The 25,833-nt window shown below is 39.6% G+C and overlaps 1 protein-coding gene across 1 annotated transcript; it reads left to right on the top strand.

Annotated features, from left to right (window-relative positions):
* The first annotated feature begins 13,927 nt into the window (after positions 1-13,927).
* Positions 13,928-25,631, top strand: kng1 (kininogen 1). Its single transcript, XM_067416362.1, has 7 exons — positions 13,928-14,201; positions 14,277-14,393; positions 17,483-17,555; positions 20,587-20,759; positions 20,997-21,107; positions 24,986-25,078; positions 25,199-25,631. Exons 1-7 carry the CDS (start codon positions 14,004-14,006, stop codon positions 25,445-25,447), a joined length of 1,014 nt encoding a protein of 337 aa, XP_067272463.1. The 5' UTR covers positions 13,928-14,003; the 3' UTR covers positions 25,448-25,631.
* Positions 25,632-25,833: the final 202 nt, after the last annotated feature.

The raw sequence follows: 25,833 nt of genomic DNA, 5'->3' as shown, positions 1-25,833 counted from the left end.
ACACTGTTGACCACAACAGTCTTCTTGACAGGCTGGAAAACTGGGTTGGGCTTTCTGGGATGGTCCTCAAATGGTTCAGGTCATACTTAGAAGGGAGAGGTTATTATGTGAGTATAGGAGACAATAAGTCTGAGTGGACATCCATGACATGCGGAGTCCCACAAGGGTCAATTCTTGCACCACTTCTATTCAACCTGTATATGCTGCCACTGAGCAAAATAATGAAAAATAACAAAATTACTTACCACAGCTATGCTGATGACACCCAGCTCTACGTAGCACTATCACCTAATGACTACAGCCCCATCGACTCCCTGTGCAAATGTATTGATGAAGTTAACAACTGAATGTGCCAAAACTATCTTCAGTTAAACATAGACAAAACTGAAATTACTACATTTGGAAACAAAGATGAAAATTTCAAGGTGAATGCATATCTTGAGGCTAAAGGTCTAAAAACAAAAAATCAAGTCAGGAATCTTGGAGTGATTTCGGAGGACCGAGAGAGGTTTTTGGACTCAACCATCGTGTTGGCAGAAGACCACATTGTGGCGTACCCGGGGGCCGGCGGACCCTTACCATATCTTTCGCTCTCTCCCCCTGTTTCTTCTCCCATCTTTGTCCTTCAAACCTGTCCCTTTACCCAGGTCCTGTCCTCCAGGCCCGCCCAGGATTCCATCCCGAGGGAGGGGTGGAACCAGCCCTGAGTTTACGGGCACTTTGCGAGCTCCGCCCACGGGGGCGGGGCTAAGTTCAGGCGGAACCAATGCCACTTCCTCTGCCCCGCTCTCTCGACGCCCATCGCTGGGCCCACTTACCACCACAGGGGTGGCGGGTAGGTCTGGGCCGGCCTGTTGGCGTTGCGGGGACCCGGACCATTTCATCGACAGATGCCCAATGATGGAGGAGGGGACAATGATCCGGGTCCTGGATGTCCCACAGGCTGCCCCCGGTCAGGCTGGCTGGTACCAAATACCTGTGAGTATTAAGGGGGGTATCTATCCGCCTTTGGTGGATTCAGGATGTAACCAAACCTCGATCCACCAAAGCCTGATTCAGCCCGAGGCATTGGATACAGGTACGGTGCGTGCACGGGGACGTGGTGAGATATCCTGTAGTGTCAGTTGTGATTCAATTTTGGGGTGAAAAGCATAGTGTAGAGCAGTGGTTTTCAAACCCTGAGTCGCGACCCTCGGGTGGGTCGCCAGAACAATTAAGATTTTTTTTGTCATTTTCATAAAATCAGTCTATATAGGCCTATATAAAAGGAATAAATACATGAAATATATTTGACTTAAATAATTAACAGACTAACAAAAAACAAAAAAGGAAAAGAAATGTGCGACAGTTGCTGCTGACTGGTTCATTATCTTGAGGTGCGATGCTCCTCAAAAAAAAGTTCACGGATTGAAAACCCAGATGACAGAAAGCAAATCTTGTTTTCTTTAGGCTATTTTACAATCGCACAATGTAAGTAAACACTTTTGCAATTTTGAACAATGTCCTTCTCTTATTATCTGTATGACCATTAGCCTACAGATTTAATTTGCTTCCTCTGCTCTTTTGCACTGGCGCCTCACGCGCACACAACCAAACTTGACATCGCAGTCAGTTCATTATCAAAATAAAATAGCCAACCTAATATATAAGAAGTTACACAGCTCAGTTTAAATAGTCAGTAGTAGCCAACAATTTGTGCCATTCAGCATGAGCACTGCTCCACTGAGGTTTTTTCAAGACACCCGCTGGCAACATTCATGTTTTGTCCCGCTCCTGTCCGCATACAAGTATACACAGCTTTTTTTCTGTACGTCCATGACACTATTTCAAGTATTCTAACGTAAAAGCAAGCATGTGCATGGTTTGGCGTGGCAGAATACGCGCAAAGTGCATGCTGCCTTCATAATTCCAAAAAAGCTATCATCTCAGTTCAACGCGATCTCACAAAGCTCTGTTATCAATAAAAATGACTGCACAATGAATTTTTCATAATATCTAAACTTTCTTTGTTATAATCAGAGGATTTGTCAGCATACAGAATTCACCACTGCACAAAAACTCTTTTGAGCGGTGAGTGAATTTTCTCTTAGATGCATCTGTTTGGCCATTGCGTTCTAAAAAAATATAGGCTATGTTTAACCAATATATTGGTTACATTGCACAACGCAGCAAAAACTTGTTATACTCTGCCTCCACCTGTAAATCGTTATTTTATTTTATTTTATTTTATTTTATTTTATAACAATTTATTTGTTTCTAGATGTTTTCTTTTTAGATTTTTATTTTATTTTGCGGTAGTCATGCAAATAGATTTATTCTCCCAAAATCTGCACGAGTACCTTACCGCCCCGCACTCAACCATCAAATCTAGTCCCGCGCTGCAGTCTAAATGCGTTGGGTTCCGCGAGTCCCACAGGTCTCTATTTTCAAGCACATTTTGCACATGTGAAGAGGATACTTTTTTCCATCAGTATTGGGATGCGAGTTAAAGGGTTAGTTCACCCAAAAATGAAAATTATTTCATTAATTACTCACCCTCATGTCGTTGGACACCTGTAACACCTTCGTTCATCTTCAGAACACAAATTAAGATATTTTTGTTGAAAGCTGATGGCTGAGAAAGGCTTCAAAAAGGCCTCCATTGGGATTTAGTATATTTCGACTGACCCACTCACAAGACCCATAAAAGGCACTAAAGACTTCGTTACAAAGTCCATCTCACTACAGTGCCTGTACAATAATTTTACCAAGCGGCGAGAACAGTTTTTGTGCGCAAAAAAAATCAATAACTATTGATTATTTCACCAGGGTGTTTCAGACTGTATTGCTGAAGAAGGTGTGTGGGGTGGCCCACCCAGCCGCTTCACAGACTTTCTGCAAAGAGGCTCCCGAAAGGAGGGCTACAGAAGTGGCCATGCCCCTGGTAGAATGATCCCTCACGGCTATAGGTGAAGGCAGATTGCCCACCTGATAGGTCGTGGCTATTGCCTGGACAATCCAGTTACTGATAGTCTGTTTTGCCACAGGCAGCCCTTTCTTGTATGGACCGAACCAACAGCTGGTCTGACTTCCTCCACTGGACAGACTTCTCCAAATAAATCCTCAATGCCTGCACCGGGCAGAGGAGGTGAAGTCTACCCTCTTCCGCTGTCACATGAGGCGGGGGATGGAATGCCTGGAGAACCACCGACCGTACCGTGTTAGATGCACCTTGGGTACATAACCCGGGGTCGGACGCAAGATGGCCTTAACTCCACCAGGGGCAAATTACAAGCAATTTGGCTTGACTGCCAACGCTTGGAGGTCCCCCACTCTCCTCAGAGAAGTGATGGCAAGGAGAAAGGCCACCTTAAGCGTAGGGTTCTTGGCCTCAGCCTGCTCCAGCGGCTCGAAGGGGGCCTCAGCCAACCCCTCGAGCACTATTGCCAGGTTCCCGGTTGGAACCCTGGAATGAGCCACAGGCCTTATCCTCCGCGCCCCTCGGAGGAACCGTACAACCAAATGGTGCCTTCCCAGTGGTCCCTCACCTATAGGTGTGTGGAAAGCCCCAATGGCTGCCACATACACCTTAAGTGTGGACGGGGTAAGCCCGGCGGAGAAACGATCTTGGAGAAACTTCAGCACTGAAGCTACTGCGCAGTTAACTGGGTTCACCTCATGTTCTCTACACCAAGTGGAAAACAATTCCACTTCAGGTTGTACAGCCTCCTGTTGGAAGGAGCTCTGGAGCTGAAGCAGGGTCTCAACGACACCTGCTGACAGACCCTCCTCTATGAGCTGTGCCCCCTCAGGGGCCAGACCCATAGGTTCCATAACTCCGGCTGGGGCTGGAATATAATGCCCCCTGCCTGAGTCAGCAGGTCCCTCCTCAGAGGGCTCTGCCATGGAAGGCCGTCTAGCAAGTCTATGATGTCAGAGAACCATACTCTGGATGGTCACCGGGGTGCTACTAAGAGCAGGCTAACGCCCTCCCAGCGGACTTGCTCCAGAACTCCCGTGAGCAGAACAATCGGGGGAATGCTTACAGACAGCCTCGGCCAAGTCTGTGTCATGGCATCCAGGCCCAAAGGAGCCGGATGCCTGAGGGAGAACCACAGTGGACTTGAACCTGAATCTCCTCTGAGAACCGTTCAAGTACCTCAGATCTAATAATAGACGCACCCCTCCATCCTCTTTGGGAACCATGAAGTAGCGACCGTAAAAGCCGGACTCCCTGTCTGGCGAAGGGATACACTATATAGCCTCCTTTACCATCAGGGAGCACACTTCCTGTTCCATAACCTGCCACTGGGCTGGGCACACCACTATTCAGGCCACACCGATGAACCCCGGTGGTGGAACACTGAACTGCCGTCTGTACCCTTTGCCCACGGTACACAGGGCCCCATGTTACGACCCTGCGTTCTACTTGCTCGCCTGCTGGTGGCGTAGTTCTTCCAGGAGAGTGTGGAAGATCGCACACCCCTGTTACCTGTTCACCACTTAATTATAGAGAGGATAAAACCTTGGATTCAAATACTCCTCTTCACTTCGTCCAGGGGACCGACAGACTCTGGAGAAGTCACTTGTTTTGCGAACCTTTATTTGTTTACAGCCCATACCAACCTTTTCTGCTACCCAACTGGATTTTGATTTCTCCCCTTTGATTTTGAACCCTAGACTTCGTTATATTAAGTGATTTGGACTTTTGAAGACTAATAAAATCTTGAAAAAGCAACAACATTTTGACAGAAAAGCTAAGTTAAGAGAGTTTAAACTGGGTTATCAAGTATTGGCTTTGCTGCCTCTACCTGCCAACCCATTTCAGGCTAAATTTACAGGCCCCTACAGTGTAGTTAAATGTCTTTCCAATAATAATTATCTGTTGAATATGTCCTCTCATCTGTCTTATTTGAAAGAGAAAGAGAAGAATGATGTCACTGAATTGGTGGTGTCATTTCCCTCTCTTTTCCTTGATGTTCCTGGTCGCACTTCTGTCATAGAACATGATAGCGATGTAGGAACCTCATGCCCAGTTAAACAGAACGTCTATCGTGTCAATCCTTTTAAAAGAGATTTGCTGAAACAAGAGGTGAACTATCTGCTTACTCATAATCTGGCTGAATCTAGTTTCAGTTCATGGAGTTCTCCTTGTGTTCTAGTAAATAAACCTGATGGCTCATATCGATTCTGCACAGATTACCGAAAACTTAACTCTGTGACAAAAGCCGGACTGTTTCCCTTTACCTCGAGTTGATGACTGTGTCGATCATATTGGTTCTGCCCGTTACATTAGTAAAATTTGAGCTCTTAAAGGGGTATTGGCAAGTGCCTTTGACTAGTCGTGTGAAGGAATTATCTGCCTTCGTTAAGCCTGATGCATTCCTACAGTTTAGGGTAATGCCTTTCGGAGTTCGAAATGCACCCGCAACTTTCCAGCGACTCGTAAACCGTATACTATATGGCATGTCCGGATGTGAGGCCTATCTTGATGACGTCGTGTTGTATAGTTCCTCCTGGTCTGAGCATCTTAACCAGATTAAGGAATTTTTTTCTCGTTTAGCAAAGGCTAATCTTACAGTTAATCTCGCCAAGTCTGAATTTGCGAAGGCAACCGTTACCTATTTGGGTAAGGTAGTGGGAAATGGTTGTGTAAAGCCTATTGAGACTAAGGTAGAAGCCATTTGTAACTTTCCAGTTCCCACCACTCGTCGTGAATTGCTACGATTTCTCGGCATGGTGGGATATTATCTGAGTTTTTGCGAACATTTTGCCAGTGTAGTCTCAACTCTTACCGATTTATTGAGTCCAAAGTTGTCTTTTCAGTGGTCTGACTCCTGTCAGCAGGCTTTCGGAAATTGTAAGGCTTTGCTTTTAGTCTTGCAATTTGTTACGCTTCCTTTTGGGTTGTTCAGGGCTCCAGCCACGTTTCAGCGTCTCATGGACCGTATATTATGGCCCCATGCTGCATATGACATATGGCACTGAGGGTGGCTGGACTGACGGCCAACCCAAAGAAGTGTGCAGTTGGGCGTGTGGAGATCAGGTATCTGGGCTTCCACTTGGGTCATGGGCAGGTGCGTCCCCAAATTGATAAGACGGCAGCAGTTGCAACCTGTCAGCGACCAAAGACCAAAAAGGAGGTGAGAGTTCCTGGGGCTAGCGGGATATTATAGAAAGTTTGTTCCTAATTATTTGGAGCTCGCTATCCCGCTGACTGATCTCACTAAAAAGGAAGCTCCAGACCCGGTCCAGTGGACAGAGCAGTGTCAGCAGGCCCTCACTCAAATAAAGGCTGCTCTGTGTGGGGGGCAACTCATGCATTCTCCTGATTTTTCTCTCCCTTTTATTATTACAGACTGACGCGCCGGACAGGGGGCTGGGAGCAGTACTGTCCCAGGAGGTGAGGGGGGAGGATCGGCCAGTGCTGTATATTAGTCGTAAGCCCTCAAAGAGAGAGACTAAGTACAGCACATTTGAGAAAGAGTGCCTGAGTCGGGCGGTGGGGGTATGTGCCATGGGGGGCTTGGTTTAGTGAGGTCTGTGACGGGAGAGAGAGTGAGGAGACAAGTAAGCCGTAAGTGGGTCAATTGCAAATAATGAACACCTGTGTCTTGTTCCAGTAATGGGCATGGAGAGACCGGAAATAAGCCACCAGAAAGAGAGCTTCTGGGAGAAAGACTGACAGGAGACTCAAGGACACACACACACACCAAAAGATGTGGAGAGCTCTGGAGAGCAACTGGACTGTGTTTGAGAACTTTTGATTTATTTTGTGAAACGCTGGTGAGCGTGTGCTGTGTTAAAAGAGTGTGTGAAACAGAGTAATAAAAGCCACCCGAGTCTCCATTAAGCCGACCCTGCCTTCTTCATTCCTTACTCATATCGAACCTTGTTACCGACTGATTCATTCCGAAATGAATCATTGACTATCTTAATCTATCTTAGTTACTGAATCATTGGGTGTGTTTACATGCATACCAGTAAGCTGATAACTCTCAAATATCAGCTTATCGAAATAATCACTACAATTTCCTTGTAGTGACATCAAAAATAAAAATGTCCGTATCTGACTCTGAGTTTTTCAAATGTTACGTCAGTTGTGATGTTAAATAAAGCGTGTCAGCGGGAGATTTATGGCTCATATCAGTTCAGACTGAACCTACTTCTGCTGCATGAGATGAGAAGAACACATCTTTACAATTTTCTGGGTCTTAAAAGAGTCTGCGTTTGTGATATATGTCCTTATTTCATGCAAAACACATGTGCACTTCAATAAGCCGACAGAAAGCAGGTTAATGCGTTTACATGCAGCGCAAAATCCGGATAAGAGGCAAAAACTCCCTGTCCCGACCGGTTTATGCTTACGCTGTTTATGACCTTACTACGATAAAAGAAAACGGGTTACCGCGTTTACATGACCACGTTCATTGTCGGCTTATTAGACATAATCGGCTTAAGAACGTGCATGTAAACGCACCCATTGAGTCAAATGATTCGTTCAAAAAACAGATTAATTCAGTAAGGAAAACACTGCGTGTTGCTCAGTGACGTGATTACAGTGCTGTGACTTTGTTTTGATTATTCTAGTTGCTGAAATAGAGTAAAAATAGGCAATATGGTGTCTAAAATGTAAGTCACTTAATATTAATTTCTTGTTTAGTAGCCAAAATTGTATAAAATCAATATCACATTTGTTATGCTAGATATCTGGATTCTTCCTGTGATATTTATTAAAAATATTAAATAAAATACTCGCATGCAGTGAAAGCGTGCACCCGCAGTACTACGGGTGTGAAAAGACATTAGGGTGAGGAGTTAATGACATACATTTCATTTTTGGGTGAACTAACCCTTTAAATAGACTCAAATAAAAATATTTTTTTTAAAGAAAATGATAAACTAAACAAGGAGGTACTTTAGAGATTTTAGTTAACTACAGTGCCTTATGTTGGGGTAAGTTAAAACGCTGGCTCAAATTACCCTACAGCATTTGGCTCACTTTGCCCCTTAGCTGCCATTTTGGATAAAACTATCTATCTTACTAATCCAGGCTAATGTCTGGTTCAGACTACACGATATTAGCCCAAATTTGGCATGATCTGTTTGACATAAGGTTGTTGTAGGGATTGGTAAACGATAATGGACGTCGGGACGCAATAATTGATCGTTTCATCTCGTATATTGGTGCTTATATACCCAGCTTATATACCCAGGTTGATCTGGCCTCTCCGCTATGTCCGGATGACCTGATTTCCATTTTCTATTCTTCCTGTTCAGAGATTTTGGATTCTATTGCGCCTTTTAGGCGTAAACCCGCCAACACTGCACCGGAACCCTGGCTAAATGACACCACCCGCACCTTTAGGTGCTGCTGCAGACAGGCCGAACGCAGGTGGAGGAAAGATAGATTGCATGTGTCACTGGATATACTAAAAGACAGTTTGGCTAACTACCAAAAGGCTGTTAAAGAGGCCAAACGTCAATATCTGTCGAACATTATTTCCACCAGCTGCAATCGTCCAAGGACTTTATTTAACACAATACACTCTGTTATAAATCCACCTTGCAATGTCTTGAGCAAGGTGTCAGAATCCATCTGTGAAAACTTTTTGAATTATTTTGCTGAGAAAGTGTCCTCTGTTAGGCAGAATATGAATATGGTACTTTTTACACCAATAGTGTCCCTCCTGTTGTCTCCCCTGCAGTGTTTGAACGATTTGAACCTGTGTCTTTATCACGCCTTTCTGAGGTGGGGCAGGGGTTGTCGCCCACCAACTGCCCCCTCGATATTGTTCCAACCAAGGTGCTCAAACAGGTCTTTGATACTGTCGGACCATGCGTCCTCTCGCTCATTAACAGCTGCCTCAGCTCAGGGACTGTCCCAACTGTCTTCAAGCACGCAGTGGTCAGACCACTTTTTAAAAAAAACAACCTGGATCCCGACATTTTGTCTAATTTTAGACCTGTCTCACATTTACCAGTTTTATCAAAGGTCCTAGAAAAAGTTGTTCTATCACAGTTACAGCCTTTTTTAGAAAATAACTCAATTTTAGAAAAGTTTCAGTCTGGTTTTAGGTCACGACATAGCACTGAGTCTGCACTGCTGAAAGTCCACAACGACATCCTTCTATCCCTTGATGCTAAAAGATCTGTGCTGTTGGTGATGCTGGATCTAACAGCAGCTTTCGACACTGTGGACCATTCAGTACTTATCGTCTGCCTTGCTCAACAGGTCGGCCTCAAGGGTTCAGTCCTGCAGTGGATTCGCTCCTACTTGAACAACAGGAGCTTTTCAGTTATGATCAATGAATTTTCGTCATCCACTGCTCCTCTGTCCTCTGGAGTGCCACAAGGATCCATTCTTGGCCCTGTTCTATTTTCACTTTACATGTTGCCTCTTGGTTCCATTATTGCCAAGGACAATCTTTCTTTCCACCTATATGCAGACGACCTCCAGGTCTATATGCCTGTGCTTCCAAATGATGGTTCAGCTCTAGACTCCTTGCATAGTTGCCTATCTGATATTAAACAATGGCTTTCACGAAACTTTCTTCATCTGAATGAGAGTAAAACGGAATACATTATTTTTGGTTCCTCTATTTTACACCACGATTTATCATCAAGCACAACCCCCTCAAGTTAGTGAGGCAATAAAGAATCTGGGGGTGATTTTTGACAGAGATCTGAATTTTAACAAACAAATTAACTCTGTAGTCAAAGCAAGCTTTTTCCAGCTGCGACTTTTAGCCAAAGTAAAGCCTTTTCTGTGCCGCAGTGATCTGGAAAAGGCAATTCATGCTTTTATCAGCTCACGCATTGATTACTGTAACGCACTCTACATTGGCATCACACAGTCTTCACTCCATCGTCTCCAACTGGTACAGAATGCAGCTGCTCATCTTCTAACCGGTACATCTAGACACAGCCATATTAGTCCAGTTCTCTGTTCCCTCCACTGGCTCCCGGTTCGGCACCGTGTTGATTTTAAAATTTTAATGTTTGCCTTTAAAGCTCTTAATGGCCTTGCGCCACCTTATTTATCAGAGATTTTAAGTGTCCACCGTCCAAACAGAGCCCTCCGGTCGGCTGACCAGATGAGGCTAGTTGTTCCGAGGTCCCGGTGCAAGCAGTGGGGCGATCGTTCATTTGCTTTTGCTGCTCCTAAACTTTGGAACACTTTACCAGTAGACCTGCGTGTTCTTACAGACCTGGCCCTGTTCAAGTCCAGGTTAAAAATGCATTTATTTAAACTGGCTTTTAACACACAGTAGCACTGTGGCACTTTGAATTTTATTTTTGTATTTTGTGTAACTGTTCCTTTGGTTATTGCTTCATGTATTAATATATTATTTATTGTAGATGTTTTTCTGTTTTAAATGTAAAGCACCTTGGTCCTCCTTTTGGCTGTTGGAAGGTGCTATACAAATAAAGTTTGATTGATTGATATTGTGTCATAGTGTACGACAACCGAATCCGCATCTGCGATGGTTCACGACGTCATGACAGAAAGACTAGCATGTGTGACGCTGACCAACCGGAGCAGAGACAGTTTTCGTACACTGCTTTCAAACACGGCAAACGCATGAGAGATGGTGCGGCTAACTTTAGGCGGAATTATAAAATGGAGGAAAGGTTCGTGGAGCTGCCTGTACGATGTGTCATCGAGGGACTAAGTTACCACGACCAAATAATAAAATGCTGGCGAACGATAGCGGAAGCCCTTCAGCAACCCAGTAAATAATGCTACTGGAATCTAAGCTTAAAGGGGGGGTGAAATGCTGTTTCATGCATACTGATCTTTTTACACTGTTAAAGACTTGGAATCCCATACTAAACATAGACAAAGTTTCAAAAGTTAAGGTGGACGTTTGATGGGAGTATTTCTTTGTCAAAAATACTACTTCCGGTTAGTCATAAGTTTCGGCAAGTTTTTTGAGATCATGCGTCCCCATTGACGTTAATGGGGGCGGAATTTCCTTGTATGGGCCTTACGGACAATTCTACCGGAAGCGCGTGAGAGAGAGAGAGAGGGAGAGAGCGAAAGCAACAGCCTACGCCCATCAAAGCGCTGGTTTGTAGGATGCTGGACAGGTGACAATTACACATAGCACATAATGTCACCAAAAAAGTGCGTTTTTGGTTGCCAGACCAAGACAGTCCTGCACAGATTCTCCAAAACCCGCGTTAAGGCAACAGTGGATGTAATTTGCTTTTCCGGATCAGCAACTGAGTTGCGCGAATGTTTATATCTGTTCGCTACATTTCGGTGCCGACTGTTTCATAAACAAGGCCCAGCTCGACGCCGCATTTTTCCAATCGCCTAATGCTGAAGGATGGAGCAGTCCCAACGTTAGAAGGGTGAGTGAGACTGCTTCAAATGTCTGTGTTTTTTTTAGTCCGCTTACTGTCTACACAAACCACGCGTAAACACACAAACACACGTGCACAACTGCACTTCCCACATGTACACCTTCAAAGACAAAAATACGACGATATAATTCAAGTATAAATATGTAAATAACACAAGCCGCTAAGCATATTATATAGTTAGTGTATAACTTGTACCACATAGAGACGTCCTGCTCTAGTCGTTTTTGCTGCTGCTCCTGTTCAACTGCAGCCTCTGGGTCTGATTCCGGATCATAGCTGTATGGCTGTATCTGATTAAAAGCCATATTTTTATTTTGAATAAAGTTTTTTTCCCGCTGTTAGGGATGACGGACTCGACTCAACACACAGCGCGCTGCTGCACACGTCATTATTTAGCTCCGCTCACACGACACGCCCCCACCCGCTCGGCTTTTTTCGGAAAGACTCGGAACAGCGCATCTTTCTTATATAATTATTAAAAAAATAAAGACTTTTCGGAGATATGCAGGATGCAATGCTACTCTATAGGTACTCAAGATTGACATGACACTGACTGAAACTGAGTGTTTCACCCCCCCTTTAATAGATGTTTTACAAATACGTTGTGATGGCAAGCTTTTTCGACTGGCTAATAACTAAATAATTAATATAAAAAGAACAATATTTTACCTCAAGTTCTCTTTGGAGGATTGACAGCCCTTACTATCCTCTTCAAGCAAGCCAGGAACATGTCCATTGTCGGGTTTTCTTTCTATTTTTGCGCTTTTCTAAACATAAAACAGCCAAAACACGCAGCTTCAGACATTGTTTGTTTACGCTCTTGTGTCTTAAAGTCAATGACATCACGCATGTCGTGACAACAAGCGATGATTGGTCGAGTAGCAACGTGTAGTCTGACATGTTTCTAGTCCAGGACACGACAAGATTTTAAAAAGTCAAAATCGCGTAATCTGACACAGTGACTATCGATTATAGATATAAAAAAATATCTTGTAGTCTGAACCAGGCATAAGATTTAGCTAAATGATTTGCATGCTTTTATACAGTGCTAAATAATCAATATGAATCATAAATAGTTTAGATCTGGACAAAGTTGGTTTGCTAAAATGTTACTTTGACAAGCCAAAAACAGTTTTTAAGGTAAATGGGTGCCTTACACTCCTCCCATGTGCTTCTCATTTTCACAGTCTGGTAGAAATATATGATCACATGACAATTAATGTGCACAGTTCCCAAGATAAAGAGGGTGGGTCAACTTACCCACTGGCTCATCTAACCCCAATGTACCCTAAATACAATGTACAAACATGTATGTACACAATAAGTGCAGTATATCAAATGATTAATTTAAATGTTAGTACATAGTACTTAAGCCCAGCTAAAATAAAGTGGGTCCTTAAAATATTACATATTGTGTCTTTAACAGGGTTTTTTACTGTAGCGTTTTTACCTGGTTTAAAAATATTATAATAAATGATGTCTTCAATATGTTCATGTGGCAGCTCTGTAGAGAGTGAATTCAAAGTGAGATCATTTCTTTAATTACATGAGAGGAAAACACACAGCACAGGTCAAAGGTAGAGGGGACAAAGTATTCCCTTAAATACACACGGCTGCTTTTGTCAGTTTGCTTAACGCAACTGTGCTTTCAAATACTGGTAAATGCTACATGTTTGTCTCTGTTAGGAACTTTCCCATGATTTAAAAAAACATAGCTCACAATAATATGAATACTTGGATAAATATGTCAAATGAATCCAAAAATCTACCTATAATAAATAATCTCTTTGAATGCAAATTGGACGACAACTAAGCAAACAATTTTTGCTTTATATTTATACTGGCTTGACAGCTAATGTTTGTGTCCAGAGCTCATGGATTGATTTTTGGAACAGATTTTCCACCACAATAAAATGTTAAAACTTGTCAAATTGTGCACCATCATGTAAAGGTGTCTGTGAAGGTCTCTTATCATTGGTTTGGACTACACCTAAAAAAAATGCTCTTCTTTTTTAGTATTTCTTTCTTGTTTCCAGTCCAAATATCTAAATATTCTTAAATCAGATGCATTTACTTCATAATTTAGATATTCTTTTTCTTGTTTTCTGGGGGAAAATATCAAAATGAAGTGCGTTTTTGCTTAAAACAGGCAAAATGATCTGCCAATGGGGTGAGAAAAATAATCTTATTTCTGTTTGAGACGGAAACAAGAAACAAGATTTAAATCAGAAACTAGATTATTTTTCTCACCCCATTGGCAGATAATTTTGCCTGTTTTAAGCAAAAACTCACTTCATTTTGATTTTATTTTCAACAAAACAAGACAAAATATCTCATGGCGTTTTACTTGTATAGTAAATGCATCTTGATTTAAGAATTGTTATGTATTTAGACTAGACAGAAGACAAAATTACTGAGTAAGAAGAGCATTTTTTGCAGTGTAGTGATTCAGAGAATCCTGCGCCTCAGGTGAGTAAACATTTGCATTACAGCTGCCGAATACCATCACACCATATTTGGATGGGTGGAGATAGAGACAGAATTGAGTGCTATAGCAGTGAGTAAATCATTAGCGGGGCGGATAGAGTCCAGTGGGAACTTTCAGTCCAACACTGCTGGGCTTCCAGAAGAGCTGAGACGTTCACGACACAATGATGCGGGACAAGATCTTGGTGGTTTTTGCTTTGGCTTGGCTCCACTGTTCAGTGGGACACGGACAAACCGACACTATCATTCCATGTGATGATAAACGCGTGGAAGATGTTGTAAATTTAACTCTTTCCAAACATAACGAGATAATAACCCAAGGCGGTCAACTGGCTCTCTACGAAATCCTGGAGGCTACCAAGGTAGGATGTGGTTTAGCTCTTTGATTTCAACAATATTTTGCAGCTTCCTTAAGTGCAACGTTGTCATTTTCACAGGCTCAGAACGAATCGGGGGACGTTCTGTCCGTGCGCTTCACAAGCAGAGAGAGCGACTGTCCCGCAGGAGGAGACAAGCTTTGGCATCAGTGCGACTACCTGCAGCAAGTGGATAATGTAAGATTTGTCATACATTCATTATCGCAAAATAAACCATCACATTTAGAAACAGCTATTTGGGAAATCTCCAGTTTAGAGCGTACAACATTTGGATTGCACAATGCCCCTGTTGGCCAATCACGATCAATAATCTTGTCTGACAACAGCCTCTATCCGTGACTCTAATCACATTATATTAGGGCTGTAGCGGTACACAGAAGTCACGGTTCGGCACGTACCTCGGTTTTGGGGTCACGGACAGACCCGGTTACAGAGTCAAATCACTGCGGGTGCTTCTGAATTACTGAGGGTGCTCTAGTAAAGTGTAGATGTAGGCTAAGCAACGGCTTCGCCATACAGTGAGAAATTTACAAGTTCCAGTTATACCACACTGTAAAAAAAATGTGTTGCTTTTTGTTGGTTTAACTTAAAAAAGTAAGTAACCTGGTTGCCTTAGAGTTTATTGAAATAAAAAATTTGAGTTGATACAATGAAGGAAATTTGTTTAATAAATAGAAACTCAAAATATGATTGTATCTGAACCACATAAAAAGTTTAGAAATCATGAAAATAGCACTATTTGGTATGTTTCATTGCGTCATCAGAAATAAAACACACAATTACCCAAATATGCTTACAAAATCATTTAATAATATTTTAATAAAGGTTGTCGAATCTCAAAAAATGTTCATTGTATTAACTCAAACATTTTATTTCAATGAACTCAAAATGTTATGGCAACCAGGTAACTTGTTTTCTAAATATTTTTTTACAGTGCAATAATTGAAATTTCTAAAATATTTTGCTACAAATGTTTGTCCATTAATCCATTAGTCTGCCTTTACATTTCTTGAATGCGTTACTGGTATTTTAACGTCATCTTTCTGAGAACTAGAAAAAAAGGTTTTGTGAATTTCAACAAACAAAAAAACTATTTACATTGTAAAAAATATTGTTGGTTTAACTTAAAAAAGTAAGTAAACTGGTTGCCTTAAAATTTTAAGTTTACTGAAATAATTTTTTTTTGTTGTTGAAACAATGAAGGAAATTGGTTTAATAAATAGAAACCCAAAATGTTATTGTATCTGAAGCACATAAAAAATGTGTTAAATCATGAAAATAGCACTGTTTGGCATGTTTTACTGCGTCATCGGATATAAAACACACACAATTACCCAATATGCTTACAAAACCTTTTAAAAATATTTGAATAAAGGTTGTCGATTCTCAAAAATGTTCATCAAAAAACTCAAATTTTTCACATCATTACATAAAAAACCTAATTGATATTTTAGGTAAAAAAAAATAAAAAAATCTACGTTATATGCTATATCCTCTGCTCTGTAGAAGGACGCCAAAACGCATGGATAAGCAAAAACAATGTGATTTCTTTTCATTCTCCAATCAATTTTTAAACTTAAATTTTTTTTATCCAAACATTGTATAAACACGATTCTCAACTATATTACGGAAGATATACGCCTAACAGAATAATTAATGATAAATATGGCCATAAATTCCATTCCAATTCAACGCAATGCATCTATACACTATAACTTTTGTGCATAGTAATGTGTTTTTGGGACAATATTTAACATTAAAAGACGTGTAATAATGGGAGTAATAAAAAGGAATATTTTCATACGAATATCCAGACTGTATGTTGTCAGAGAGATTTACTCAAATATAATGTCCTCTACAGAAGCTAAACCTCTATTCTGGGTCTCAGGTGGATATTTCTGTGTAGGAGGATATTTATATTTATATTTTATATATTTATTTTATAATATATTTTTTGAAACTTTGCAGCAGGCAGTTGGCCGTCGGTTCTCATAGCAGCATTAAGGTCAATAGTTTTATTCAGTGGATTTAATAGACTTTATGGCCTCAAGTTTCACGAGCCTGTATTAACTCAGCACTGAATAAAAACTGCAGTTTTGAGCGTTTAAGTTTCTAATTGCATTCAAGAGATCAACGTGATTGTGATTGGATACATCACTCACCGCTGCAAACACACGCTGTAAATAGATGCATTTGAACACAAATCTGCCTAATCTGTTTCGCCAGTATATTATTACAGTATCAGCTGAGGGTGCTTTTGCTCGCGTTTGTAGAACCAGGCCTGGTCATGAATCACTACAACAGGAAAAAAGCAATAAATCCCCAACGCTAGGTTTCTTTTCATTTATTTTGAAAAGATAGATTACAAATCAAATCTTGTTCCACCTAGTGACATTTAGTCCCCCCTGTGGTCGCCTCTTTTAGTGTTTGAAGCACTAAAAATAAAAATAAAAACGAATAGTTGATTTGGTACTCTAATTCAGGAGTTTTCAAACTTTTTTTGTCTGCCGAACTGCTTTGACCAAAATAATTTACTTGAAGTAGTGTATCCCCTGAGATCTGAAGAATATATTTCAATAATTGAATGGCACATTTGCATGCTTACTTCAATAACATTTGTAGTTCTTTTATGTTAATATTATTTAGCCTATTTGTTTTAAATTGTAATTATTTAATTACAATAAATTCATTGCTTGTCATCAACTTACGAACCCCCTGCAATTCCCTCGCGAAACCTCAGGGGTTCGCGAAACCCCCGTTTGGGAAACCCTGCTTTAATTGATAAATTGATTTTGTAGATTATAGATTGACTTATTGGTTGATGAACATGTTTTGCGTAGCCTATACGCTGTCATTTTCTTTGCGTGTCAGAGTTAATTGCAGGAACAATGACGGATGCACAAAGTAGGCCATTTTTAAAAAGCCATCTACATATATAGAGCCTATATATTTACTGCAAAAACTAACTATGGAAACAGAGATATATGGACCTCTCAACCTTTCCACTAAAGAACAAATCCAAAGCGAAACATGATTATGTATTTCTGCTCAGCTAGCGATACTGGACATCAGCCACATGGCAAAAGCTAAGTTTCCTAGAAATACCCGGTGCGAAAGCCCATATTTTTGTACTGTGCATATTTGAATATCATCGTCTGTCTGTATGGACTACACTGTGATGGTTCGGGCCGAATATATTATACTAGTGTGGCTTTTCAATTTTGAAATTATTGTCTTGGGGTAACATACATTTTGTGGCTCCCCAGGCACTCAGACTTTGTCATGCAAAAGTCCTGTTTACAGAAGCAGGTCAAGAGTTGCAGTTTCATGACTGTTCAGGTATGTTGTATTATGGTTGCCAGCTGAAAGTTATAAGAATAATTCCTCATGTCTAATCCCTTTTTTACTTTACCTTTTATGTCACATATACAATTTTCTATATTAAAAGGAATAGAACTTTTTCTGCCATAAAAAAAGCTAAACTCAGTAACTCTGGTGCTGTTCTTGTCAATTAAATTATTGTACTATATTTTAGTTCAATAATGTTTTATTTAATATTTATTTTTAGGGGATTTTATGGTAAATTCTTTTTTTTTTTGTGATTGCAACTTTATATTATGCAATTCTGCCCTTTTTCCCACAATTGAGTTTTTATGTCGCAATTCTGCCGCTTTTTATCTCGTAATGTTGCCTTTTTTTACGCAATTGTGAGTTTTTATATTGCAATTCTGCCTTTTTATCGCAATCGCAAGTTTTTATCTCGCAAGTCTGACTCTTTTCTTGCAATCGTAAGTTTAAAAAATCTGCCTTTTTCATGCAACCATGAATTTTTATGTTGCACGTCTCATGCTTTTCTCACAATCAAGAGTTTTTATCTCACAAATCTGCCTTTTTCACGCAACCATGAGTTTTTGCAATCGTAAGTTTTTATCTCGCAAATCTGCCTTTATTCACGCAAACATGAATTTTTATGTTGCACGTCTCATGCTTTTCTCACAATCAAGAGTTTTTATCTCACAAATCTGCCTTTTTCACGCAACCATGAGTTTTTGCAACCGTAAGTTTTTATCTCGCAAATCTGCCTTTATTCACGCAAACATGAATTTTTCACTCGCAATTCTGGCGGTTTTTCGTGCAATCGTGTGTTTTTATCTTGCAATTCTGACATTTCTTTAGCAAACGTGAATATCTTGCAATTCTGCCTTTTTTGCGCAATTGTGAGTTTTCATTTCACAATTCGGATGCTTTTTTCACACAAATCGTGGGTTTTTATCTCACTAATTCTGATGTTTTCCTCACAATTGTGAATTTATATCGCGCAATTCTGCCTTTTTTCACACAATCGTGAGTTTTTATCTCACAAATTCTGATGCTTTCCTCACAATTGTGAGTTTATATCTCGCAACTCTGCCTTTTTAGCGCAATCGTGAGTTTCTATTTCACAATTCGGATGCTTTTTTCACACAATCGTGAGCTTTTATCTTACACATTCTGATGCTTTCCTCACAATTGGAAGTTTATATCGCGCAATTCTGACACTTCTCTCGCAATCGTGAGACTATATCTCGCAATTCTGCCTTTGTTCACACAAACATTAATTTTCATCTTGCAATTATGATGCTTTTCGTACAATCTTGAGTTTTTATCTCGCAATTCTGCCTTTTTTCACACAATCGTGAGTTTGTATGTTGCACGTCTCATGCTTTTCTCGCAATTGTGAGTTTTTATTTTGCAGTTCAGCCTTTTTATCGCAATGGTGAGTTTTTATCTTGCAATTCTGATGCTTCTCTCGCAATCGTGAGTTTATCTTGCAATTCTGCCTTTTTCACACAATCGTGAGTTTTTATCTAGCAAATTCTGATGCTTTCCTCACAACTGTGAGTTTATATCTCGCAATTCTGATGTTTTTCTCGCAATTGTGGGTTTTTATCTTGCAATTCTGAAACTTTTCTCGCAATTGTGAGTTTATACCTCGTAATACTGCCTTTTTCACGCAAACATGAATTTTCATCATGCAATTCTGGTGCTTTTCGTGCAATCTTGTGTTTTTATCTTGCAATTCTGACGATTCTCTCACAATTGTGAGTTTTTATCTCGCAAATCTGCCCTTTTCAGGCAATCGTGAGTTTTTATCTCACAATCCTGCCTTTTTTCACTTAATCATGAGTTTTTATCTCTTGATTCTGATGCTTTTCTCAAAATCGTAAGTTTTTATCTTGCAATTCCATCTTTTTTTGCACATTTGTGAGTTTTTATTTAGCAATTCTAATGCCTCTCGCAATCGTGAGTTTTTATCTCATGATTCTGATCTTTTCTCGCAACTGTGAGTTATCTTGCAATTTTCTCCTTTTTTCACGCAATTGTGAGTTTTTATCTCATAATTCTGATGCTTTTTGCGCAACCATGAGTTTTTTTATCTCATGATTCAGATGCTTTTCTCTCAGTCGTGAGTTTTTATCTCCCAACGCTGACACTTCTCTTGCAATTGTGCATTTATATCTTGCAATCATGACACTTTTCGCGCAATCTTGAGTTTTTAATCTAATGATTCTGCTACTTTTCTCTCAATCGTGAGTTTTTATCTCGCAGTTCTGATGCTTTTCTCGCAATCGTGAGTTTTTATCTCGCAATTCTGATGCTTTTCTCGCAATCGTGAGTTTTTATCTCGCAGTTCTGATGCTTTTCTCGCAATCGTGAGTTTTTATCTCGCAATTCTGATGCTTTTCTCGCAATCGTGAGTTTGTATCTCGCAGTTCTGCCTTTTTTCTCGCAATTCTGACCGAGTACAGTAGAAGTGTTACTATTTTTTTTCAGGACCATTTCACCTTTTCAAATCATGTTAATTAATTAATTTTTGTGTTCAGACAGAAAGTGCCATAACATTTACCCAGTTCCATACCATTCCGATTAAGTAAAAAGAAAGAAAACAAAACTGTACTCAAAAATGGCTGAACAGCCCCAGAGGGTTAATATGTCCTGTGACAGACAAAATTTCCTCAACTATCCTTAATCCCATACATCATAACATCTGATTCAAAGTAACAAAGTAGAAATCAGAAGACAAAGTTACAAGACTGTGTACTCTTCCCACAATGCACTACGAATTATGCAATTGGATTAAAAAAAATATTGATGTGTAGTCCTAACATAAAACATTTAAACATTTATAAAACACTTATATAGTTTAAAAATGCGATTTCTATTTCAATGGTTACACTAGCTTCTCTGATTGCTAGTACTGTACTCAGGATTTGGAGCAGTGTAGTTTTTCACCATGAATTAAACAATATTGTTTTAAATGAAGTTGAAATTACTCTGGATGGTGAAATATGTCAAATTGTATGCTCTCTTTTTTAAATTTCTCCGACAGCTGAGGCATCTATTTCCTCTAAAGTCGCCCATTGTCTGGGCTGCCCTGAAAAGATTGCCCTAAATCAAGAAGAACTGAGAGAACCGCTCATTCATTCTTTGACCAAAGCCAACAGGATGGTCAATCACATACATTTCTACATCTTTAAGGACTTGACATCAGCAACAAAACAGGTACACCTTTTCTTTCTGTGATCCTTAGGCTCAGCTGGTAGAGCTTGGCACTAGAAAAAAAGATTCAGCAGGGTTCTGAACCCTGGAGTTCTAGACTGAACTCTTTAAGGTTCTATATATAACTTTTTATGCCAAATGTATAAACATGAGAATAAAATAACCTCATTTATTCCATTGACCTATTTTATTGTTAAATTGGGCTGCGGTTTTAATTTTGTGGTTCTTCTCTATGTGTAGGTGGTTGCTGGATTCAGGTATAAATTGCAGTTTGAGATGGAGAAGAGCAACTGCACCAGGCCAGAGTTTAAATTTGTTACTGAGGAGTGTCACCCACTGCAGCAGAAAAACGTAAGTTTCTAAACACTTTTCTTATTTTAGTGGAAACCATGATATTTATATTCAAGATTCTTTGAATCTCATTTACTTTGAAATAGAAATGTTATAACAATACAAATGTCTGTAATGTATGGAAGCCCATATCCGCCACATTTGAATAAAAAGAAAAAAAGGTTCTTTAAGTCAAAATAATGAGAAACGTTCTCGAAATATTGACTAAACATCTCGAAATATTGACTTAAAATCTCGAAATATTGAGAAACTTTCTCGAAATATTGAGAAACTTTCTTAAAATATTGACTTAACATCTCGTATAATGAGAAACTTTCTCGAAATATTGACTTAACACCTCGTAATAATGAGAAACTTTCTCGAAATGTTGACTTAACATCTCGAAATAATGAGAAACTTTCTCGAAATGTTGACTTAACATCTCGAAATAATGAGAAACTTTCTCTGAATAATGACTTAACACCTCGTAATAATGAGAAACTTTCTCGAAATGTTGACTTAACATCTCGTAATAATGAGAAACTTTCTCGAAATGTTGACTTAACATCTCGAAATAATGAGAAACTTTCTCTGAATAGTGACTTAACATCTCGAAATAATGAGAAACTTTCTCGAAATATTGACTTAACATCTCGAAATAATGAGAAACTTTCTCTGAATAATGACTTAACATCTCGAAATAATGAGAAACTTTCTCTGAATAATGACTTAACATCTCGAAATAATGAGAAACTTTCTCGAAATATTGACTTAACATCTCGAAATAATGAGAAACTTGCTCTGAATAGTGACTTAACATCTCGAAATAATGAGAAACTTTCACAAAATATTGACTTAACATCTCGAAATAATGAGAAACTTTCTCTGAATAGTGACTTAACATCTCGAAATAATGAGAAACTTTCTCTGAATAGTGACTTAACATCTCGAAATAATGAGAAACTTTCTCTGAATAGTGACTTAACATCTCGAAATAATGAGAAACTTTCTCTGAATAGTGACTTAACATCTCGAAATAATGAGAAACTTTCTCGAAATATTGACTTAACATCTCGAAATAATGAGAAACTTGCTCTGAATAATGACTTAAAGGGGGGGTGAAATGCTGTTTCATGCATACTGATCTTTTTACACTGTTAAAGACTTGGAATCCCATACTAAACATAGACAAAGTTTCAAAAGTTAAGGTGGACGTTTGATGGGAGTATTTCTTTGTCAAAAATACTACTTCCGGTTAGTCATAAGTTTCGGCAAGTTTTTTGCGATCATGGGTCCCCTTTGACGTTAATGGGGGCGGAATTTCCTTGTATGGGCCTTACGGACAATTCTACCGGAAGAGCGTGAGAGAGAGAGAGGGAGAGAGCGAAAGCAACAGCCTACGCCCATCAAAGCGCTGGCTTGTAGGATGCTGGACAGGTGATGTGCACATAACAATGTCACCAAAAAAGTGCGTTTTTGGTTGCCAGACCAAGACAGTCCTGCACAGATTCCCCCAAAACCCCGCGTTAAGGCAACAGTGGATGGAATTTGCTTTTCCGGATCAGCAACTGAGTTGCGCGAATGTTTATATCTGTTCGCTGCATTTCGGTGCCGACTGTTTCATAAACAAGGCCCAGCTCGACGCCGGATTTTCCCGATCGCCTAATGCTGAATGATGGAGCAGTCCCAACGATAAAGGTCCCAACGTTAGAACCGCAGGCGGTGAGTGAGACTGCTTCAAATGTCTGTGTTTTTGCCTATGCTCATCAAGTAGCCCAAACATGATCACGTATAGTTAATTGATCAATGGAGCATGCGATGTGTAGTGCGTGTACATTTGTTTAGCTGGCCACTATATGTGTAACTTTATGTTTGTGTATTGTAAAAGCACTCCAAACAACAATACACAAAGAGTGGGGAAATATGTTGAACTAAATAAGCACGCTTCTTCATTCAAATGCGCTACTATTCCGTGTCTTTCTATGTAAACACTAACTTAACCTGCCGTGCAAAACCAGTCCGCCTACTGTCTACACAAACTACGCGTAAACACACACACACACACACGTGCACAACTGCACTTCCCACATGTACACCTTCAAAGACAAAAATACGACGATATAATTCAAGTATAAACATACTTGTAAATAACACAAGCCGCTAAGCATATTATATAGTTAGTGTATAACTTGTACCGCATAGAGACGTCCTGCTCTAGTCGTTTTTGCTGCTGCTCCTGTTCAACTGCAGCCTCTGGGTCTGATTCCGGATCATAGATGTATGGCTGTATCTGATTAAAAGCCATATTTTTATTTTGAATACAGTTTTTTCCCGCTGTTAGGGATGACACAGCTTTACGACGCACTCGACTCAACACACAGCGCGCACACGTCATTATTTAGCTCCGCTCACACGACACGCCCCCACCCGCTCGGCTTTTTTCGGAAAGACTCGGAACAGCGCATCTTTCTTATATAATTATAAAAAAATAAAGACTTTTCGGAGATATGCAGGATGCAATGCTACTCTATAGGTACTCAAGATTGACATGACACTGACTGAAACTGAGTGTTTCACCCCCCCTTTAACATCTCTAAATAATGAGAAACTTTCTCGAAATATTGACGTAACATCTCAAAATAATGAGAAACTTTCTCGAAATATTGAGTTAACATCTCGAAATAATGAGAAAATTTCTTGAAATATTTGCTTAACATCTCGAAATAATGAGAAACGTTCTCGAAATATTGATTTAACATATCAAAACATTGAGAAACTTTCTTGAAATATTGAATTAATATCTCGTGATAATGACAAACTGACATTATTATGACGTATATTTTCGTATATGCTGTATATGACGTATATGCTGATTCATGCAAACAAAGTTATGATTTAGGCTAATAAATCGAAAATTATAACATTATGCTGCTCATTGATCTGCCGTAACCCGACACAGGATGAATTGTGAACAGATTAAGGAGTACTTTAACTGTGGTTTTAGCTAATAATGATTAAATTATTGCCTTATTATCTTATTAAATGAGTTGCATTGAATAGCCTATCTCTGAGCAAACGCGCTCTTGAGAAGATTTTAAACAAGAACAAGCTTTGGCACAGAAAGAACAGAGGTGGCTACATGAGGTGGCAACATTCATTGAACAGCTTCAAACCTCTGGAACCCCCCCATAACACACACACACACCCACACACACATCCAACAGTAATAAAACAAAACTAAATGAATAAGATAGCACATGTAATGATTGCTGCCCACCTCGCTTAATGTGTAGGCTACTGAAGTTGCTGCCCACAAATTGCTCATGCATGGATTAAGTCATAATTACGAGAAAATAAGTAATTATTTCGAGAAAGTTTCCCATTATTTTGATTTAAAGAATCATATTTTTTACTCAACTGTGGCGGAAATGGGCTTCCATAGTAATGCATCCTTGGTGAATAAAAAATAAAAATAAACCAAATTTTACATTCATATATAGTAATTTAGTGTGATTTGGCACAATGCACTCAAAGATGTTCTTTGTCTGACAGAATGTTGAAAATCTTTATATACATAAATGTGTTATTACGAACCTTTCAAGGCAAGGTCTATAGAAAGATTTGTGAAAATATACTTGATAATAATCCAAATAAATGAATGTGAATAATCCAAATAAATGAATGTGAATAATCCAAATATATTGTGTATGATTAAGAAAAATTTGAATTTATCTCACAATTTTGCTTTTGCCTCGCAATTCAGTTTTTTTTTGAATTGTGAGAATATGTCAGAATTGTGAAGTTGCAATTACCGTTTATTTTGAGGCGAAAACAAGCTTCCATAGTTAGACATGTAAAGAAAGTGTACGTGTAGCCTCACAGATAAGGTTGTTGTTTAGGAGGTTTTGTTTTGTAACTCCACTGTGGATGTGGCTCCTTGGAGACATGAGGTCCCAGAAGTGCATGTCGAATGTGAGGCAGGTATCGGGAAGGTGAGCAACCCATCAATATTTTACATATTAATTATTTATATTCAATTATATAACTCATTTTTACAGCTTAAAGGGTTGTGATTTATTTTTAATGAACCGGTTTATGTCCAAAATCTTCAGTCGAACTCCAGATTTAAGCGGCCTCCAGGCTGGTCTCCTCTTAGGATCTCAAAGAAAAGAGAGTCCTCAGAAGAGTCCAAGGAGAGCATTAGTGCGACCAAACGTAAACCACTGAACTGTCCAAGCAAACCCTGGAAGGAGTTCAAGCCCATCATTGACAGCATTGCTGCTCCAAACACCACAGAGTCCACACCGCCAAACCCAACCAGAGCCGACTCTGCTTTCAGCGATCTGGATCTGGCAAGATGAGCAGCCCGCTCTGTGGTCACATGATGGTCTAAAATAAAATAAAAACAAGGGAAGCATGAAAGAAAATACAACTAACATTCGTATGATGTGTTTTATGGAGTTTTGAATAAAGTGTCATTCATTTATTGGTGAATTACAATTCACAGTTGTCTCATATTTCACAATAAAGAGAAATATACAAATACGTTATTTGATTACTTTTTGGAATTGTATTGCTTATACAACATGAAAATGTAAATGTGATTTTTTTTTCACTGTGTAACGTTATCTCACAGCGCTAAAAAAAGAAACTTGAAGTTCTGACTTTTTTTATTCTGGATTCTGACTTTTTTCCAATTTCAAAAACCTTTATACTCGTATGCTCAGGTACTTTAAAACTTTATTAA

The sequence above is a fragment of the Pseudorasbora parva genome, chromosome 14, assembly GCF_024679245.1.
Source record: "Pseudorasbora parva isolate DD20220531a chromosome 14, ASM2467924v1, whole genome shotgun sequence".
Classification (NCBI taxonomy): Eukaryota; Metazoa; Chordata; class Actinopteri; order Cypriniformes; family Gobionidae; genus Pseudorasbora; species Pseudorasbora parva.
The sequence above is the reverse complement of the archived record's forward strand: the minus strand, read 5'-3'. Positions and strand labels throughout refer to the sequence as shown.

Coding starts and splice junctions, on each gene's coding strand:
- kng1 (XM_067416362.1), top strand. CDS start 14,004: ATGATGCGGGACAAGATCTTGGTGGTTTTTGCTTTGGCTTGGCTCCAC. Junction 14,202..14,276: donor AAATCCTGGAGGCTACCAAG/GTAGGATGTGGT, acceptor TCATTTTCACAG/GCTCAGAACGAATCGGGGGA. Junction 25,079..25,198: donor GTGAGGCAGGTATCGGGAAG/GTGAGCAACCCA, acceptor CAAAATCTTCAG/TCGAACTCCAGATTTAAGCG.